General features: G+C 37.9%; 2 protein-coding genes across 4 annotated transcripts in view; one reads left to right on the top strand and one right to left on the bottom strand.

The window, feature by feature from the left end:
• The window catches only part of CENPP (centromere protein P), a 114,476-nt gene that overhangs the window by 25,700 nt on the left and 69,009 nt on the right, over positions 1 to 19,767 (top strand). The window lies entirely within an intron of this gene.
• Positions 4,021 to 13,298, bottom strand: OMD (osteomodulin). The gene is made up of 3 exons (XM_059480191.1): positions 13,046 to 13,298; positions 9,853 to 10,805; positions 4,021 to 9,317 (listed from the first exon to the last, which is right to left on the bottom strand). The coding sequence occupies exons 2-3, from the start codon at positions 10,781 to 10,783 to the stop codon at positions 8,998 to 9,000; spliced, it is 1,251 nt and encodes a 416-aa protein (XP_059336174.1). The 5' UTR covers positions 10,784 to 10,805; positions 13,046 to 13,298; the 3' UTR covers positions 4,021 to 8,997.

Below are 19,767 nucleotides of genomic sequence, written 5' to 3'. Positions count from 1 at the left end.
TTCAGACAATGTGTCTAAATCCTTCATTAATTAACTTATTAGAAAGTTTATTGAAAAACTAATTTCACAAAAAATACTTGGTTTGAGTAAAGTTCTACTTCAGTTTTACAGATAACTCAGTGAACACTGTCCAGGTGTAGAATTTCCATCTGAGCTATGAGCAGCAGTTTTCTGGATTTGTAATGCATTTCTTCCTCCCCCATCCTTTTCCTCATTATGAATTTTTGGCAGTCAGCACAAATGGGAGACAGATGACCAACTTTGAACGTTTATAGAGTAGCTTTCTCAAGTCTTTAAAAAGTATGTAGCAATAAAATCTAGTGGGAATATATCCAAATTTACATTTCTCTTTTATTGTCATACCTTTTTCTTTTTTTTTCCCCTAGAGTAATCCTGGTGATAAACTGTGGACCTTTTGGTTAAGTTTTCTTTTAAATGCTGCCTTGTTTAGCAGCCAAATGTCTGTAGGAAATCTGCAGAGTGACTAGAGCCAGTTGCTGTCTAAAATTTTTTTGGGTTTACAATACCACCGGTTTCTGAACTCATTTGGATTTTATTAAAACGTTTGTAGCTAGTTCATATGCAAATTTAACAATGGGATAGTTTGGATTTGAAGCTTGCTCTGGGATAATGCTGTGATGATAAAATGAGATGTGAAGGGAAGAGGCTCAGTAATAATGGAAACTGGGCCCTGAATCCCATTGATTGCTCTCTGCTGGAGCAATGACACCAGGAGTTTGGAAGGGGTGAAATTGCAGTGTCAGTACCAGCTTTGCATCCCTCCTGCCTGTCTGGGAAGTAATGACACAGCTCTGCTTTGTACTCACCCCTTCCAGCTGCCACCCATCTGCCAAACATCCACATTAGGATTTCCTCTGTCTCTGGGGCATCCAAATGTTTCCAGAGCTTAAATGTAACCAAAGGATAGCTATTCTAATGGAAAAAAACTACTAAGTGTTGAAGCTGAAAGCAAGATATAAAATATTAAATATATTTGTTATAGTTTTATGATAATTTATTTTCTGAGTACTGAAATCCTAGATTTCACAGCTACATAGAAAGTTTTAGGAATAGCTTTATCTTTTCCTTACATATGACAACTTTCAAAAATGAGAGAAAACTACTAGATAAATGAGGCCTTGAAAATGTAGGAAGTCTTCATTCAAGGAAAGATGTGTTTGTTTTGATCTCCAAGAGGAGAAGAGGCTCTGAATTTTTAGACAACTTCAGGAACAGCTTCTGCACAAAATGTGAAAAATCTGTGTTCATCAAGATCGCAAGATTTTGATTGTGTGCTTATCACAAAAAGGTTGTCATGTGTGTACTCTCTGCAATAGAGGCACCTCTCAGAAGCTCATCAATACTTCCTTACAAATATATTCAAGGAGGGAGATGTTAAGTAGTTCATTTGGTGTGATGTCATCAAGGAGTAGCTCACAGTGCCAAATAAAGCTGTAACCTTGTCCCATAGTTTGTCAGCATTGTCATGAAAGAAGAAAATGCATCAGCAAATATTGTCAGATAAAACCAGTTTTTGTCTGAACATGTAGCAGATGCTCAGAGCAGCACAAGGATGGGGGTGGCACGGGTGGCTGCAAACAAGGAAGGGGAGTATTGCTTCCTTCAACTGCTTTTTTCCTGCTCAGAGTGAATAGAAATAACCAAAATATCCAAATCATGTGAGATGAAATATGTGGTTCATATGCATTGGCAGTAGGGGAGCTCACAGGAAGCAGCCTGGCAAGCAGGGAGTGCTTTCTAGGCACTGTTAGTGCTTGGAAATTGGATGTATAAGTGTCTCTTGCTTGGACTCTGGTTACAAGTATCCATGTACTTGGAAGGAGGTTTTTTTTCTGGAAACCTAAGCCTGCTCTGCTGTTAACTCATTGAACTCCAGTTTTTGATGATTGTGTCCATGACGTATTTCTTGATTTCCCTATGATGTCTCATTTGCACTGACTGATTTCCCCACAAAATACTTTCAGCTGTACTGGATGTTAGTAATTTTAAAAGGTAATTTTTCCTAATTTTGTTGACATGGAATCGTGACTTCAATTTGAACAGTAGTCAAATTGTCATTTTGTAAGGATATAAAGTGTAGCTGAAGGTGTAAATGAACCACAAGACTTCTTGTAGTGGATAGAACCCAGGCAAGATTAATGGGATTGGATTCTGGTCTCTGGATTCTGCTGTCAGGAAAACTTAGCTTTAGGTGAAAAGGGTTGCATACAGAATAGGTGTAACATTTGTTCCCCAAGGTTTTCTTCTGTCATGTTAGACAACAAAGACTAGGAGGAGAAAAAGTGAGAAGCTGGGTGGGTGTGGATGGCAGAGGTAGCAAAAGCATAGGAGAGCACTACAGAAATTAGGGTAGCTATCCAAACTATCCATGTTGCTGACTAAATCTTTAGCATCTGGGAAATAATCTAGAATTCAGTTTATATGTCAATACAGAGGGGGTAGACTTTGCTCTGTACAAGACAGGTTGGAAATTACTTCTCCAAGGTGCCTGGAGGAATTGCATGGGGGCAGGGGCTGGCACTGCCTGTGTGAGGACTTGTGCTTGTGCAGTGGGAGGCAGAACACTGGGAAAAGAAAAATGGGGAGGAAAAACCACAGGGCCTTACCTGTGCTGTGCTGAGGCAGCACTAGGAAGAGTCCCATAAAGCTGCTATCAAGATATTCCTTATGAAATAAACCAAAGCTGATATTCTTTTAAATAACTTGGGTTTTCTCCATGTTTAGGCAGAGGAAGTGCATTTTGCAGCTGCTTAAAGACCTTGGCTTTCATTTTGTATCCCAGTCTCTAAAGGATGATATTGGCAACTTCTGCCATTTCTGAGTTTTACTGTTTATAAGTGTTCTTGAAAAAAAATACTTTGGATTATTACTCAGCTGACCTGTGCTTGTGGTGGGTGCTGGGAATCCCTTTGAGAATGCTCAAAGTCGGTGTCTTCTCTTGGCCAGACATCTGTGCAAGACAGAATGAGATGAGGACAAATTAGGAAAGCTTTTAAAGATTTTTGGGTATTTAGAGACCTGGGCACAATGCTGGATTTTCTTTTGTGTGTGATATTTCTGCTTCATGTGGAAGGCAACGTTGGAGGTTCCTTGGCATAACTTGTGTGGAGTGTGATTTAAACACCTCACAATGTTGACCAGCTGTTCTGGATTGGAGTAATTATAATAGAAAAGGTTTTATGGAGGAAAAGGCAGTTATTGCAGCAGCCTGATAACATGTACATAATCTGCAAACAGTGAGAGATTGGCTGTTAAAGAGGGCAAAAGCATTGTGTTAGAACTTAACTTGATGGCTCTATTTTTATTTTCTCCTTTTGTAACCTAAAAGAAATAACTTTTTGGAATGGTTCTCTACACAAGCTTTATTTTCTAAAACACAAGCCTTTTCTTTTGATATTTATGTGGGATTAATTCTAGTTTCTAAAACTACTTTTATCTCTTTGCTGCTGCATAAATGTATGATATGAAACATCTCAGACTCCTTCATTCCCTTCTGCTTTTTGTTAAGGTCCTGATAGAGGGTGTAAAAATAGTTTTTAAGCTAGTTTAATGTCAGTAATGATGATGGAGTTGTATTTATTCTGGGAACTAAAAGTATCCCAGAGGGAGGAGGGAGCAATCTCCTGGTTTCTTTGCTGCTTTGAGAACTGAAGGTGGTGCTACAGAAGAGTTGTGTAAAGCAAAGTCAATTCCAACTCAGCACCCTTGAGGGAGGGAGGAGGGTTCAGAGGTAGTGTTAGATCTAAAATAAGTGTCTTCATGTCCTAGACAGAAAATGTAGAACATTCTTCAAGATTCAGAATCACTAAAGAAGTACGTGAAATGAAATGCATAAACACCTCCAGATTTTTATGAAAAGTTGCAACTATTTCCAAGGCTCAGTGAATGAAATCAGTTTAGGTCGCTGTTAGGGCCACCAGCTGCAAAATGAAGACAGCTGAAAAATGACCTAGTGATTGTATGAACATACTTCCATATGTTTCTGATTTATAATCAGAATTTTTTAAGGCTGAAGACATTACCTTTATTTCTTGCATTTCTGGAAGAGAAAAACTTTTATCAGTTACTATGTTATAAATGAATAAAGCACATTGCAAAAATCATGCATAATATTAAACAGAAATCAAACTATGGTTAACAAATAGAAATAACCAGAGTAACAGTGCTATTTACCCAGACCTCTGTTGAACACATGTTCTCCTGAGCTTTGCTGTGTGACATCAGTTACATCCTGAACCAAAAGCCAACCTACTGCAATTTATTACAATTTCTTAGAATTCCTTCCAGAATTGGCATTACTTCCTTATGACAATACCATCATTTGTTGAGAGCTGTTACTATGTCCACAGGGACATTTGAGTCAGGGCTCCAAGAATCATTTGCCTTATCCATATTTTACTTCAGTGTTCCAGGCATCTGTTCCTTGTGTTGTTCATAGCATCTGCTTTACTGCGTTCATGGCTCATCCTCACATTTATCTGCTTTCCTTGTGTTGTACTTGTAGAATAGGGGAATTGATTTTTTTTCCTCTGTGGATGATGAATTAATGCAATTAATTACAAGGTTGTGTTTCTATTTATTTTCCTTTTAAATTAGTTAGGTTGTTAGAAATATAAATTTTGGGCGAAACAGTTAAAACATTTAAAGTGTTTGTATTTGTGGAATTCCATAAGTTGCAATAGTGTATGCACAAATTGGCTTATAGCTGAATAGTTCATACTCTTGCAGCAGTATTGGAAAATGATAGTGAAATCTCTTCAATGTGTACTTTTTTGGTTAAAAATATAGTATATTGCCCTTTCCTGCTTTTCAGGTAGGAAATGCCTATGCTTATAGCTCACAATGATCAGGTTAGACAACAAAGAAGGAAATGGATTTGTATTGTAAAAGTGGAATGTGAATATGTTAAACTAAGGCAGAAAATGTGAACTGTAAAACATCTGTTTTTTCTAAAGGAGTTTCTGTGCTCACCCACATAACTTTTATTATCAAAGCATTGAAGCAAAGTGTAAAAAATATTTATCAGGAAGAAGCAAAGTATATTCCCACTTTTTTGAGGCTAAAGAAAGGAGTATAAACAGTTGAATTAAACTACTTCTATTTCTTTTCTTGTGATTTTTATAATAACTTCTGGTGGTTGGCACTTTACCGGTATTGTTCATGGAGATGCAGAGTTAAAACTCAGATCAAGCTTTGTTTCTGTATTTTCTGGCTGTGCTGTAAACAAACTCATTAAGCTGTTTCATTGTTAGGTTTTGCTGTTACTGATGAAATCAATAGCATGTTTAGTTCTTCGTTTATGAACCTATTTCCTGCTTTAAAAACACTGTATATTTTGTCAGTAGGTACCAGAGCAAACATGAAGCAGGTGTGTTTTACATTGTCTCAAGGCAGTGGTAGTGAGGAGCAGAACCAGCACATTACCATGGTTCAGGATAGTGACAACACAGAACTGGTGTGGAATTAATAATAAAGGTTAGTGCACAATATTCTGTGTGCAGCAGTGCCCATGAACAGATGCTTTGGGAAGACAGAGAACAGAACAATGATGTATGGTCCTTGTCTCTGTCCTGTCTTCAAATGTTCTTTCATTCCCCAGCTCTTTTCAGCTCAGCACTTTAGTCCCTACTGTGTTTCCTTAAGCAACCTTTAATGGGTGTCTTCCAAGGAACACAATTACTGTGTCTTTTCTCAACACCATGTCTGAAATTGCTGCTGCACCCACTGTGTCCTTGGGTACAGGGAACACATGAGCTTCATTTGGTGGCTCCTTCCCTGGTACTGGAGCAGATCCCAGACCCTTGCTGTCAGTCCAACCCATAATTTTGTGGGTATCTCCTGTACCCCCTCAACTATCTCTGTGCTGAGCCCTAGTGCATGCATTCCATGTTGTTGATATAGAAGCCAATCCTTACCTTGGGTGACCTTGCTCTAATAATTTCCAATCATGCCCTGTGTAATTCCACCAGCTACCTGAGCCTTAGGAAATCAATACTGCATTCAATGTCTGGGTGAGGCACAGATTTATGGCAGTGTCTGGGTGTCTCCTGTTTTCCATTTGTCTCTGCATACTCTCTACATGTGAGTTTCCTTTTTGTGACTCCTGGGTGCTGAGCCAGTTCTCACTGAACACCTTTTGCTACTGGAGCACTTCTGAGTCTTGCTCCCTGAGTGGTGTTGGTGAGGTCACCCTTCATTAGTTTTAATGTGGAACCAAGATCATAATTTCCATGCACTTCACTTCTCATTTACCTGTGATGAGCTCACCTGGCTGTTTTAGCATCCTGAGGACTTTTGCAGCCATTCTCCAGCAACACTTAGCACTCAATGCTGGCATCTCACTTCTCAGCCTGGTTTGTCTATCTCTTGCTAGCATTTTAAATGGAATAAATCCCAGCACAGGCCCTCTGCAAAGTTCCCACCAGTGGGATTCCCTCCACAGCAAGAGCTGACCATTTATTCTTAAGCTGTTTCTCATATTTTATTAGAATTTTGTTCATGATGTTGCTTTTAATCTGTGGCAATTTAATTTCCTTAATGACCTTTAGGAATTTTTGTAGGCTGTTTGGACCAGGATCTCCCTTTTCCATATCCTTCATGATTCCCTCAGAGAACTCCAAGATATTTGGAAGGCAAAAACATCATGGCTTTTACAGACAGCATCCCCTGTGTTACCAGAGCAAATTTCACTCAGCTAGATATCCATTAATCCAGTACTTTATTATAATTGTCATTTCTCTAAGGCTACCAAGTCTTTAGGTCTCTGTCCACTGTAAAAGCCTTTCTGAAATAAGTGTCCTATGTGCTACAGATTATATGATAATATTCATTGAAAGAAAAGTGAATTATAATAGTTCTGCTTGTAATACAAATTTCATGTTCCACCTGAATGAGTCAAGTGTAATAAGACAGTTCTGAAGTTTTCAATAATTTCCAGTCTGACTCTGAGAAATGTATACATCAATATTTTGACTTCTACTTTAAAACTAAAGCCAAGCTTTTTTCATAAATGTCTTTAAAAAGCAAAAAGTTTGTGATAAAAGATGTAATATTCACTATAGCAGGATAGTGTTCTTTTATTTTTAAAGCTGAGCAAGCCTTTCAAAAAAGCCTCTTATTTTAGATTTGCATTTTGTGCACCATTCACTTAAAATCTGTAGTAGTTGAAAAGTTAATATACTACATGTATGTATTAAGAAAGCAATAAAGTTGTAGATATATCTAAATTCTTGTATATAGTGTACATAAATTATATTGAGTACTTAAGGAATGAATACATGTATATGTTCCTTTTTCAGAAACCCAGAGGTGTTTGAGTGATAAACATTAATAATAATTTTTTTAAAGCAGACATTCTGTAGCACTGTGAATTTGTGAGATGACCATAAAATAGTTTGCTATGAATGCTGGATCTGCTCAGAATGCAGATAAGAAAAAGGGGAAGGAGAGAGGAGCAGATTTCTCGATTTAGTTGACTGAAGATCCACAAATTAATAACAATAGAATAAATTTTGTACCCACAAATTCTTACAACCAGTTGTCCTTAAAGTCTATATATATTCTTAAAGTTTATATTCATAGCTTTACAGTTAATCTCTCTCTTAAAAAGAAGTAATTAAGTATTTTCATTTCCTAATATTTCAGTTGATACATCAGAAACCATAAATATTACTATGGGCCTAAAAAAGCCCTGAAATTCAAAGAGGAAAAAAATGAAACCTGCCTATATTCTAATAGAAATCTGATTATATTGTACTTGAAGTGTAGGACAACTACATAACATTATGCCAAGTTGATAGTATGATGTATGGATCTATCACTTGCAAAAATTTCATTTTGCTGTTGAAAATAGGGATTTTTTTTTTCCTCACAGCTAGCAAAGCTTAATCAGGGAAAAAGTGCTGAAAAACTAAGTGATAAAAAAAGGCAATAAAGTGCTTTATAATGTTATCTTTCCCTGTAGTTATCTGGATCTGTTTCTAGGCATAAGATATAACAAAAGTTTGCATAGCTCAAAGTTTTCTTCAGGTTTCTTAAAGCAATGTTGATTGTCCTTTGAAGCAGAATACAGCTAACTGGGATAGATCAATAGTTAAATTAATAGTTAAAGTAGCCTGCAATGCTTTTCTTTGTAACTGTCCTACTTGATGAATAATTCTAAATGCAAAGATTCCGTTACATTTCTACAATGTCTTCTAAAATAACATGGGCTGAAGCATAGGGAAATTATAAATGCTAATGGTTCAGTTGTGTTAATGCAGATGCTTTTCCCTAGATCCCAGCAGCTTGGTGAAAGATTATTTATTGCCTGTGTTAGTAATAAGCTGAAATCTCCTTTGAAAGACTGTGATAGTTAAAGGACATCCAAAGAAGTGAATATTAGAATACAGCTTGGCAGGACACTTGAAACATAATGTGGGGAAGGTTTGCAGCTCTGTATTTGTGATGTCCTTCTCCAGTTAGAAATTGGAAGAAGAAATATCTGGATTTCTGGGAGATATGGAGGAACCTTTTGGAAGTATTTTGAAATCTCAGTCTCTTGTCCTTTTCTCTAGTGCATCTTTTTGCTACTGCTGTTAGCAATAGGATGTAGAGCTGGATGGATTTTGGGCCTTAATCACTTGTTCCTATTGAATTATGACACTGATTTATATTTTAGTCATTTTGCAATTGGATCACTTTAGAACAGAATTTCAAGTCAATTTTCATTCACTTTGGCTGCTCACCCAAAGGTGAGCCCATCATCAACCCAGGTCAGGTTATGTGTCAGACCTGTATCTAATGCTCAGGTGAGTGCTCTTTGTTCCTAGTATTGTTTTTTACTACACCAATAATAGGACATTTACCTACTTTAAACTCCTATCTCCACTTTATAGATTCATCTTGAATATCCCAAACTGCCCAGTTTTCTATCACAGATATGAATAACCCAGACTAACGAGAAGTTTCCATATATACCTATTAACACTGATTACTTCAGTGATAGTAAGGATGAAAATAGCTGTCCTCTGCTTCCTGATTTTCTTCGGTTTCTTGGTTCACCGTTTCCTGATTGTCTTCTGCTTCCTGGAATTCCTCTGGTGTCAGGAACCGCCGGAACACCGGTGTTCTGAGCTGGCTTGGCCTGCTGACAGTGACATTTTGCTCTCCATAATAAATGGTTCTGATGAGAGGGAAGCAGAAGAAGGCGTAGGTGCTGATGGGGCTCGTGAGCTTGTTCTGGTCCACCCGTATGTAGGTCAGCTGCTTGATGTTCAGTGGGTCCAGAGTTGGGCACATCACAGTAACATTGATGTCTGTGAGGGAGTGAAAAATATGAATTAAAATGCAAAAAGTGGTTATGTTTTTCACTATTGCAAAGTGAAACTTATGTTTTAAAATCTAAAATGGAAAAAAAAATGGTTTTGTGGTGCACAGTAATATAACCCTTCTCTGTTTTAAATCATTTCTCAGCTGACAATGGTACCAGTTTGGGGGGTTGCAAAAGATAAGGTTGTGAGGTAAGGGATTTGTAATTACTCTTTTATGAGAATGAAATATTTTCATAATTCCTTTTTTCTGTATGTTTTTATCAGTTGCTAAAGCAGAAGCAATTAAAAAAATTACCTGTTACATGAAAAACTGGTATTAACTTTTACAAAGAACTGTGACTTAGAGGAAAGCTTCAAAAATTAAATCCTCTCTAATTTCAAATTGATCTCAATTGACTGAGGATGTGTTTATATTGCATCCCAGAGAATATAGGATGATATTCTCCCCACACTCCTCCCACAACCAATGCCAAAATCCACTAAGTTTATTGCTTTTTACAAAGTTTAACCATCAACCTACTTTCAATTTCATTGTCTTCAATGTACAAATGCTGCAAACTTCTTGGAATATAGAACACTTGTTTCAATTTGTTGTGTCCAAGATTAAGTTCTAGAAGGTTGGGTAGATTAAAGGTGTTGTGTGAAATGTCCTGCAGGTTATTGTGGGACATTCTTAGAGCAATGATGTGGGGGAGTCTGTGGAAATAATTTTCTGGAATATGAGAAATGGAGTTATTTTCAAGAGAAAGATGCCGAAGTGATGGTGGCAGGTCAGGAGGCATTGTCTGTAATTTGTTGTTGCATAAGTTGAGCTGCATTAAATTTTTCATGTTTGAGAAGGGTTTTTCTTTGAGTACTGAGTCATCCAGTAAGTTATTGCAAAGGTCAAGGGTGGTCACGTTGGGCAATCCTTCCAATGCGTTTGCAGGTAACCGGGAAATGTTATTGAAACCAAGGAGGAGCCTCTCCAGAGAGCTGGGCAGAGGGAATGGAAATTCTTCCAATTCATTGTGTTGTAAATGAAGTTGCACTAGGTGTGAAAGTTTGGCAAAAACACCGTGGTCAATCATATGAAATTTAATATTGTTGTAGCTGAGGTTAATTTCCCTTATGAAGGTAACATTAGTGAATGGTCCTGCAGGCACAGCTTCGATGTTGTTGTTTTGCAGGTAAAGTTGTTGGACGTGATTGGGGATGTTTGGTATTGTCTTGAGTTTCCTGTGATCACAGTACATGGATAAGGGAAAAGCTGGTGGACAGAAGCATTCCTTGGCACACTCAACTGGGAAAGGAAAACGAGCTTCAACTTGAGCATCTGGGTTAAAATAATATGGAACTTGATGATCTGGCTCCCCACCATATTCATCCTCAAAATCATAGTCTTCATACTGACAAAAGACCAAAGCAGCCCAGAGGAGGTGGAGGATCAATAGGTGGCTCAGAATCCTCATATTTAAATTGATATGTTGTGACCTGTTGATGAGAAGAAACATTAAGTTTTAGATAGTTGTAAAATAAATAGCACAGAAGTTTTAAGTAGCAGCAATATCTAATGGAGTTTGTAGAATAATGTCTTTTTTTGGCAACACTGTCTGTGACATTACTAGGAAACCCAAGTTCTGATCTGTACCTTCCACATTAAAAATTTACTGTCCTTGAAGGTTTACTGGTCTGACTTCAGGCAAGTCTGAAGTCAGCTGTCCACCTGTGCTCTGCTTGGTACTGAGGGGTACCATAACAGGATTGTTTCTATAAAAAGAATATTGAAGTAGATTACTTGGAAATATTGTATGTTATGTAAAGTAGAAAGCTATGTGGCTTTGCAAATTTTATGTTCTGTGGCATTTTATGGTGTTTTTCTATTTTGTACAAAACATAACTAACTTAGTACTGTGTTGAGGATGATGTGATTTTTCTGTTCCATCATTTATTTAAAGCCAGTGCAATTCAACCATCGTGCACTGCACATGGTATAAATCTTTAGTAGTAACTTACTTTGTGGTCTTCTTCTGCTTCTGTAATCATATGTTCTTTATAGCTGTGAACTAATTTACTTCCCAAATACCCTTCTCAGATGAAATCCTGATGTTGTGAAACGCAAATCATTTTGCAGGTCAAATTTCTGATGCTCAAAGCCAGTCTAACTTTTTAGAGCACTTTATGCAGTCAAAGGAATCATGTTATTTGGCAGAATGGGAGTTGTGAATCGTGTCAAGCTGTTCAATTTAAGCAGCAGTGAGTCAAAATGTTACACTGCAAGTCAAAGCACAGAAGTCATGGAAAAATTTAAGAGACTTTGCTCAGTATACCCTGAAGCAGAGAGAGAAAAGCAGTTATTCTCTTTATGTTTTTCATATATGTTCCATACCCAAGGGACTCTGTCAATATTTGTTTACTGAACACTCTCAGTAACAAAGGAGATGAGACAAGCAGTCATTTCTGGTGATTCCTAGTGGTGATTACCTAATGGGTGATGTATGCTATGAACTGAACAGCACAGAGAGAATTCTAAGGAGAAAAGTAGTAACAAACAATTGGAATTTGCTGCATCCTTGCAATTGTGCTCTGTGCCACAGCCTGTGTGTGCCAGTGGCTGGTGTCACCATGGGGCATTGCCTAACCTGCACATCTAACTTTGCATTTGAGTGCAGTTGAGTTTGATAACTGATGAAAACCTTAAACCAGGTCTGACTGGAGCCAGGATCTGCTCTCCAGGTAGGTCCTTTGCAAAGCCAGGGACTCCATATCCCTGCAGCAGTGTGGGATGTCTGAGCTAATTACCAATTAGCAAAGACACAGAGCAGCCTGGCACCACAGTGCTGCATAAATGCACTGTGCTGGGGTGGGAAGGAATTCTGTGCTTCAGGAGGAATTTGCTGGGTTTCACATTTCAGGCAGTGATATCAAAATATCTTCTAATCAGTCCAGTTGGTGTCTATCTAAAATCTATTTCTAACTCCCACAGCTGCCTTCTGGTTTTGTGGGACAGACCCCAGTCTGTCCCCCTTGCCTATTTCATGTTCTTTGTTTCCTTTTGATTCCTCCCTCTTCAGTTGCAGTCCAGAACTTGAGCTTCACCTTCTGGTTCTATTCTCTCATATCACAAAACTTCCAATTAATAATTTTTGTTCTTGATGCCACAATTGTCCTTAGAAACGAGGAAGGACAACTCAGGTAAATCTTCTCACTCTGAGGAATAAGGCCATTGTGGGATTGATCTACTTGCAATGTGAAGAGAGCTCCCATCAGATGAAATGACAAATAAAAAGTAATGTGTACCAAAGTCTCCCACAGGTTTAATGGAGAGGGAGGAGCTGGTTTTGGGGAGACATTTTGGTATTTTGGCTGTAGCTGTGTGTCTTACTGATAGAATAGTAACTGTCCTGCCAGGCTTGCAGGTGGTGTCTCAGAGCACTGGGACACGGACACCTCTTCATGAAATATTTCTAAGAACTTAACTAGATTTAAAACACTCATGAAACTTGATAAAAGGAAATGCAGGTCAGAACACAATATGATAAAACATAATTACAAAGTTGAAAAACAATAGAAAAATCTTAAAAGCTTGATTCTTTACCATCTGTAATCAAGTCAGAGCTCAGTAATTGTATTTGCAAGCAGAAAACTAAATATTATATAACATGCATGAATCACTCTTCACTGAAACATAACACAATCAGTTCATTTTATTCCTGCTTACCAAGAAAACTTACTCTTTGGATGTCTGAGAAGTTCAAGTTGTAGAGGGCAGCAAGTTCTTGTGCTGGTGAAATCATCTAAGACATAGCCTACTCCAGCTGGAGGAACAAAAGGTTTGTCTAAGCCATATTTTGTGGGAAGGAGCCTTGTGGGAAGGCAACACAAAATAACAGCCTTGTGGCCTCACTTCTGATTTGCCAGTAAAATCTAAAAAACTGCTTTGTGCCACATCATCACTTGCTGTAGATGCTGTGTCATAAGGCTGTGAAGCAATTTCTCCTTTTGTTCAAATCCCTTCAATGTAATTGGCAAGATTCTTTCAGTTACTAACTCCCATTAAACAAAAAAAAAAAAAAAAAAAAAAAAAGGAGAATAAGGCTTCAAAAATGATTACAGAGGTTATTAGTTCATTGTGTGGGTTCAGCTGCAGTGATTCACTTCTGTGAAGGGTTTGTCCTCTGAGGATGAAGTTAAGAAACAGTAAAAAAATTAACCTTACCAAAATCAAGGGGAAGCATGTGCTGTAAATAAGCTCTATAAACATCTTCCTTATTTTGCCCTCACAATGTCCATGTCCTGTCTCCTTCCTGCAAAGGATTTGTTCTATACAGTGCTGTTGGTGTGGTGGGGTTCAAGTTGAGCATTCACAGTAACTCTCCAACATCTTTTTTGCTAAGTTGCATAGACAGAGCATAAATCTTGTGCAAAGGGTAATTAGGACACGAAACATAAACCATTTTACTCAAGACAAATATTTATCTTAGGTTTTAAGAGGAATTAAAGAAAGAAGGTACAGTTATCTGCCTTTGCTGCTGTATGATACCTAAATACCTGTGATATATTAAAAAAATGGAGGAAATGGAATTTTTTTTTGTGATGTGGTTTAAGTGTATGATTTATCCAAAGCATTTCATTATGCTTTTGGCTTAGTAAGAGAATTACTTTATTTCAAAATCTGTTCACAAGGAAGAATCTGGTTCTTAAAAATTCTTCTTAAAAAGTGCCTTAGAAGTATCATAACTTTTTTTAAAATGCAGTGGTAAGTTTACATCTTTTGTCTTTGAGCTTCATGAAGCTGATGATTTGCTCAGCCTTTTCAAGTTTCTTCTCTAATATTGATGACAAGAATACATATAAGAAGGTAATTCATATGTAATTCTAACATTCAGAAAAGCACCATGACCAAATTGATATCGTAGGAGTTGGCAAAACTGGAAATAAACTAAAGCAGTCATGGTAAGAAATGCAGAATACAAGGGAGAGGTTGAAAGAGAGAAATTAAAACTCCCTAGTCCTTGAGTAATGGTGCCACAAATAGTTGAATTGTAGCACTAAATCAAAACCAGTAATTATTTTTTTCTTAAATAATTAATAGAATACATACACAGTGAGAGATGAAAAAAGCCCCACCAAGTTTTTTATGACCAGTTGGTAAAATGTTACTGGCTGCTACAAAGTTTGGCTGTTTTTTAAGCACAAGACAAAGAACATGGCACATATTTTTGGAAGCTTTGTTCTAATAACAGTTATAAGTAAAGCATACATAAAACTATTTTATCCAAAGATAAAAATTAGAGTTCTAATTTCATACCTGATATTTTTGTATTGTTTTCTACTACTGATTGTGTCCCAAAATCTCTTAAGCTCTTAGGAGATCTAAAATCTCATGCTGAATTTAAAAAGTCAAGTTGGCAGGACAGAAGAGTCTGTCCTTTGAAAAGTTGTGGTGAAGCTCTTGATTTGAAGCACATTGAGCTTCAGAGGCTGATGCAGCTCTAGCCATGGAATATATTAAGATTCAGTTCCTGTTTTGTGGCAAGGGCTGTTTTGGAGACAAACAAGTCTATACTTTGTGATCTTGGTCAAATTGTGTGGTTTGGTCTTCATTTTCATTTATGGTGTGGCAGGAATTTCCTTACAAGGCAGATAATGAGGGGATTAAATTTAGCATCCTTCATGTAAGACTTCTTGTTTCAAAGGCTGTGAAAATTTATTGGATTTCTGCATGTTTTGTTTTTTAGTTTTAAGAATGCTTTGGAAGGAATTATTTTTAATGTTGATTTGTAATTTCTTCATCATTTTATTCATGCAGTTGTGTTGCAAAGTGGGATGTATGGCAAGCTAGAAGTCTGAGTTGTCTTCAAACTGATTTATTTTCTTTAGCTAAACTTGGATGGATCCTTTACATCAATTAAAATCTTTGCAATTTCACCATCTCCATTAACTGTATTCAACTTATTAGACTTGTCAGCTTTTCCAATTTTATTCCTGAGCTGAAGACACAAGAAAGGCTATTCTATTATTTTATTAATTTAAGGGGTTTTAGCTAGTTGAGTATGGTCTACTGAACACATTTAAAATTCCCAGATTTTAGTCAAAATGTTCTTGGGATAAAGTAGAAAAGATCACCAGTGGCCATGAGGTGAGTGGCCCTGATAATAAGAAAGTATAAATTACTTTCAGTTATTTAGCCTTTTCCTTATATTCACTGTCTGACTGTAAAAGATTCTTAGGTTTCTTTGTGTTTGGTGGGTTTTCCTTGGTAAGTTATTTTTTCCTTTCCCTCCAGAATTTATAATAGTCCTTATAAAGTATAAAAGGGGAAAAAAAAGTGCGTTTTGTTTATAAAGAGTTTAGGGAACTCAAATGAAGCCATGCTGAGGAAGTTAGGCCTGAGGTCTGTGTTGGACACATGATCTTAATAGAATTGCAAAAGTCTGGGCCTGCTATCAGATGTCTGAAAAGGCCTCAAGCTCAGAATGTAAAAGTCTTCAGTTGACAATTTTGAAGGAATTCTGTGGTTTAGATAAGAATTGGTGATGTTTGTTGCTGTGAGTGAGGGCCCAGTAAAAAAGGCAGTGCACAGTCAGATATAACCAGGAACTGTGAGGGCTGTAATTTGGTTCCTTGTAAAGCCTGTGGGTAGCAAACAGCTGGAGGCAGTGTCACTGAGGCTGGGCTGCACTTCAGTCACACTGTAGGCACAGGAGCTCTTGGCATCCCAATTTTCAGGCCTTAACTGGCAGCCCAGCTCTGCTGTCAGCAGCCACTGCAGCCTCTGGGAATTCCAGAGGCGCTTCTTACCTGTGCTTGCCTTCAGCAGAGCTGGCTGAACATTGTAGTGGCTGCTGGATTTATTCACCCTGTGCCAGAACCCCTCTGAAAAGTCAGACTGCAGTGTAGAGCTCAGCAAATTGAGATGCTGAAGGTGTTGTTCTTGCAGAGCCTCCAGCCCAGCCCGAGCCCTCCCAGGCTTTGGTGGTGCTCTGCTCTTCATGGAATGGAAATTCCAGAGAAGTGTCCCTGTGGGAAAGTGTGTTTTTAAAGGTTATGGAAAAGGGGCCATCAAATCATATCAACAGAGCTGAGACAAGGCCTGATCTGTTTAAAAAAGTCAAGGAGGACAGAGCTGTGCCCTGTGTGGTGCTTTCTGTTGCCTCTGACCTGAACCTTGTTGTGTGGTCCCTATTTATTTCCCATTTAGTAGGTGGTATTATGAGACCCAAACTCTGGCAATCCACATCTTGTGCAGCTTGTTTTCAATGTTTTGCTTTGTTTTGCTAAGAGCTCCTGGGAAGAACATGTTGAGCAACTTAAAACAGTTGAGCTTATTGACCTTGTAGCATGGGAATTAATTATAATCTCATAGGAAATTATTGAGTAACTTCTACTAATGAAGAGTGATACACTGAATTTTAGGGCTGAATTCACTGGAAGCATCTCTGCATCTAGAAACAATACATTAGGAGCTCTGATCTCATTAGAGATTGGTTACACGTGGGCATGAACATGTGCAAGGAACAATTGGTACTGCAAAAGCAAAGTATCAAATTTCCTGGCATGTTCAAATTTATAATATGTGAGGTTTTCTGTATGACAATTTCAGTTTATGGTAGTGGACAGTTGACTTTGAAGGACTGACAGAAGAAGAGGGATGTAACATTTTTCTGAATATATTGCTGGATTAGAACTCTTAGAAGGATTTAATAGTGTATTGGGAGAGGTTATGGTTTTTTGAAATAGATAGATTTTACTTTCTACAGAAGAGGCTTCTAAATAGGGTTGTAGTGTACTCATCATGTTTCTACTAACACAGTAACAAGTAGTCATAAACAATTTACACTGGAATAATAAAACAAGCTGAAAATTGATGTAAGCAATATTATCTGTAGCAAACAGTGTCTGGTTACTCTAAAATACCCTGAACTGTATGAAATTATAAATCTCTGCTGAGGAGAGTTGCTGTTGTCAGCTGACACTTGTGTTTCTAGTAATTGAGTACCTTGTTTAATAAATATGCCTTGTGTTATACTCTGTATTTTTATACAGCCTGCTTTGGTTGTTCCAAGATGACTTTGGGCTGTGTTTTCCTCCCATGTGGAGTTCTGGGAATATTTGTCTGGTTTTGCAACCACTGTTTACTGGTGCAGGTATATTCATTTTCTGCAGTATTAGCAGTTGGACCTCAAACTTTAACAGAGTCTTTAGTTTGTCTGATTTGTGTCTTATATAAAATCATATCAGTGATCACAGTATATGACAGGGGTCTTGCACTCACAAATAAACATTTTAAATAAAAGAACACAGTGTTCTGGAAGGGAAGAAAGTGAGGAAGGTAACGGAGCTGTGTCTATTCCAAAGCAGGCACTTCTTACTTATTTTGAGCAGAACTGGTGACTTAGTGCCCTAAACTGGTAGATGTCTACAAGAGATCATGTGAATTCTACCATAATAATTTATATTTATACCTTACTCATTAGCTTGCTTCATTCATTTATGGCTAAGGACTTCCTGCAGTTTTGGTTAAAGAGTTAGAAAATGTGCTTGCAACTTCAGATTGTTCTCAGGTTTGTATCCAATCTGAAAATCATATGTTTATAAGGGTTTTTTAGGCACTTCCAGGCAAGGATAAAGGATAGTTGTCTAAGTTATTTGCCAAAGCATTCCTGAATGATCATGAGTAGGAAAATGTTTTGCATTAGCAGAAATTTTCCCCTTGTACGTGATGGAAAGTGCTTCCTATTTACTCTTTGGAGTGTGTTTAAAAGTGATGGTCTTTGATTTTACAATGACTACAGAATGTGTTTCTTTTCTTAAATACCTATTGCTCTAGAAATATTCTAACAAATACAACTGTCCTGCCTGGTGGTGCAGAGGGTTTTGCCAGGAGCTGCTCAGCTCTCTCCTATAGTCTGGAAATGGAACATTGGCTGTAAAATGGTTCTTAATTTTTATTATCCCTTTTTTCTTAAAGAGAATAAATCCTCTCCTTTTAGCAGAAACCTTATAAAGCTGGCACCACATTGCCTTTGTGGCCTGCAGTGCAGTTCTAATGCAGCCAGAATCTGTGACTTGGAAGCTTTCACAGAAACACCAGGTGTTATTACACATCATTCTGTACCCTGGCAAATTGTCTTATAAGGAAAGATATAATCTCTCTACTCTTGATTTCCTTTGCTTACTCTCCATTTTGATCTCCATTTTGCTTGGGCTTTCTTTAATATTAATGGTCCTTTGGAAGCAATGCTTGTGCTTCACATATAAAATAAATGTGTGTTTTGATTTATGGGATTTAATCAAATCAAAAGGGTTTCTCTGTGGTTTGAGTATTTTGTGAGTCACAGCTCCTCCTTGGCAGAGCTCTGGGGGGGTCTTATTTTGATCCAATCACTCTGGCTGGAAGTTGTTTCTTCTCTTACCTGTTGTGGGATCCTTAAAAGGCCTTATTGGGAAGGCTTGAGCAAGGCTCACACTTAAACCAGCACTCAGAGAATCACAGAATGATGAAAGCACATCCAGCTCCAGCCCCTGCCATGGGCAGGGACCATCCCCTATCCCAGGCTCCTTCTCAAGCCTTGTCCAACCTGGCCTTGGCCGCTGCCAGGGATGGGGCAGCCACAACTGCTCTTTCCATTTCATTAAGGAGGAAAAGTTGATCTGGACATTACAGATTTTCCATAGTAATCTGGCAAGTGTGTCCTTGTTCTGTCTTGCTTCCAACACTTTCTCTTGCCTTTCCTATTGCTTTTTGAAGAGTGGAGTAAATGCCTAAAGCTGTTTGTAGCCAAAATATAAGCATCCATGATGTTTTTGTTCTAAAAAAAATCAATTATGAAAAACATATTAATTGGGTCTTAGTAAGGGAATGGCATGAAATCAGTGCTTTGAGTGATTAAACTTTAACAGGACTGAGCTGATAGTAGTAGTTCCCTTTAAAAATGTCACTTTTAATGCAAGATAGCTGTCCAGATCTCCCTTCACATCTTTGCCAAACACTTGGCTTAATGCTGAAACTTCTAAATAAGTCTGTGTGTTGTGAAAGCAGCCCCAGAATGGGGACTGGGATAGTTGTTTTGAGCTGCTAATGACTGAAGTAGATACTGGGTTTAGCCATGGTGAGATGTTTGAGGGGAAAGGTGCCTTTTAGAAGGACAGAGCAGTGCCTTTACAAAGCAGCTGCACATCTGACAGATGTGTTTTCCATGCTCACATTTTCTCCTCTTCTCAGGTTCCTGTGCATTCTGCTTTTGGGAGGGAACTATTCAAGTGGGAAGCATACATTACCCTTTCTGTCCCAAGCACAAGGCACTAGAAGTAGTATGAATCCATAAAACACAGTGTTGCTAAGGCAAAGCATTCCTGAAACAGGAGTAATAAAATATTGCCTTACACATGTGTGCTCCAATGGAATGCGCTCAAGGAAAACAGCACCAAGAGTTGTAGTTAGTTTATGGTA

Source organism: Ammospiza nelsoni, chromosome 11 (assembly GCF_027579445.1).
Source record: "Ammospiza nelsoni isolate bAmmNel1 chromosome 11, bAmmNel1.pri, whole genome shotgun sequence".
In the NCBI taxonomy this organism is placed as follows: Eukaryota; Metazoa; Chordata; class Aves; order Passeriformes; family Passerellidae; genus Ammospiza; species Ammospiza nelsoni.
This window is presented reverse-complemented; position numbering and strand designations above follow the sequence as displayed.